The 1,725-nt window shown below is 45.1% G+C and overlaps 1 protein-coding gene across 1 annotated transcript in view; it reads left to right on the forward strand.

The window, feature by feature from the left end:
• CCDC77 (coiled-coil domain containing 77) overlaps window positions 1–1,725 on the forward strand; it is a 54,030-nt gene that overhangs the window by 26,997 nt on the left and 25,308 nt on the right. Inside the window, exon 5 of the mRNA XM_003796493.3 lies at window positions 1,191–1,287. Coding sequence (XP_003796541.2) covers window positions 1,191–1,287 — 97 coding nt within the window. The remainder of the gene's footprint in view (window positions 1–1,190; window positions 1,288–1,725) is intronic.

The raw sequence follows: 1,725 nt of genomic DNA on the forward strand, positions 1-1,725 counted from the left end.
AAAAAAAAAAAAAGAAAGGAAAAGAAGAGGTGGACCAGATGACCAAGGAATGGGTGGCTCTCAAGAATGTAGAGGTGGATGACATTCTCAGGATGACTTTAATGGTAGCTTCAGGGATGACTGGTCTAGGGAACTGGCCCTCTGATGGGCAGTCGTGTCAGAGATGGCCCTCCCCTTTGAGTATCCAATGTGGATTTCAGAGAACCAACAGAAGAAGAAAGAGCTCAAAGACCATGACTCTAGCTTGAACCTCAAACAGCTGCAATACCCCTCAATCAAGTAGCCAATCCCAACTCTTTGGAGGAGCAAGGCCCAGAGAAGAAGTCATTTATAAGGAGCCAGGATGAGCCTGTGGTTGGGAGAGAATGGAGTGTCAGGGGTTAGAGCAAGACCTCAGCCTGGTGAGCCCCCAGGCGGCAGTCCTGTAGTTACTATTCCTATTCCTGACATTGTCCTCCTTTTTTGCAGCAGAAACACTGAGCTTGTGGGTACATGTCAGCTGTTAACAAGTGGTTTTTAGTACATTCTTGACTTTGCTATTTTAAAAAAAAAGAAGTCAGGGCCAGCTTATGCCTGGAATCCTAATACTCTAGGAGGCTGAGATAGGAGGATTGCTTGAGGTGAGGAATTGGAGACCAATCTGAGCAAGAGTGAGACCCCATCTTTAGGCTCGGCACCCATAGCGTAGTGGTTACAGTGCCAGCCGCATACACAGAGGCTGGCGAGTTCGAATTTGGTCCAGGCCAGCTAAACAACCATGACAACTGCAACAAAAAATAGCCGGGTGCTGTGGTGGGCACCTGTAGTCCCAGCTGCTGGGAGGCTGAGGCAAGAGAATCGCTTGAGCCCAAAAGTTTGAGATTGCTGTGAGCTGTGAGGCCACAGCACTCTTAAAGAGGGCTACATAGTGAGACTCTGTCTCAAAAAAAAAAAAAAGAAAGAAAAGAAAAATTAGCCAGGCATTGTGGCATATAACTGTAGTCTCATCTACTCGAGAGGCGGAGGGAGGAAGATTGCTTAGGCCTAGGAGTTTGAGGTTGCAGTGAGCTATGACAGCACTGCCCTCTACCTGGGGTGACAACAAGACTCTATCTCAAAAAAAAAAAAAAAGTCGGAAGAGAGATCCTTTAAGTAGGAAGTTTATTTACTTGTAATGTGTGATATATACTTTCTTTCTTTGAAAATTTCAGGGAGCTAGAAGACAAGAAAAAGATTCAGACTCTCTTGACTCTTGTGGGAACAGATGCTGGAGAAGTAACTTATTTTTATAAGGAGCCTCCCCACAAAGTAGGTAATCTTTGGTACAGTGAAGTAAATGTGGCTTTTAAAAATTAACAGGCTGAAGTCCATAACCAAAACAACTTTGGTACTTGCTAATGAAAACAGAGAATTAGCCATTACAGTCCCACGTCTACCTGAGTTTTCAAAGCATTTTTATTCAAAAACCTTGGGAAGTAGCATTGTTTACCCCATTCCACTATTTAGAAGTTTAAAACACAGACTTAGCACCCGTAGCTCAATGGTTAGGGCACCAGCCTCATACACAGGGCTAGGGGGTTCAAACCCGCCCGGGATTGCTAAACAATAATGATGACTACAACAAAAAAAGAACTGGGACGGCATCCATAGCTCAGTGGTTAGGGCACCAGCCACATGCACCAGGGCTGGTGGGTTTGAACCCAGCCCCAGCCTGTTAAAAACAAAAAAATATCTGAGAGTGGCGCC

This window comes from Otolemur garnettii, unplaced genomic scaffold (genome assembly GCF_000181295.1).
Source record: "Otolemur garnettii isolate 467f Iridium unplaced genomic scaffold, OtoGar3 scaffold00104, whole genome shotgun sequence".
In the NCBI taxonomy this organism is placed as follows: Eukaryota; Metazoa; Chordata; class Mammalia; order Primates; family Galagidae; genus Otolemur; species Otolemur garnettii.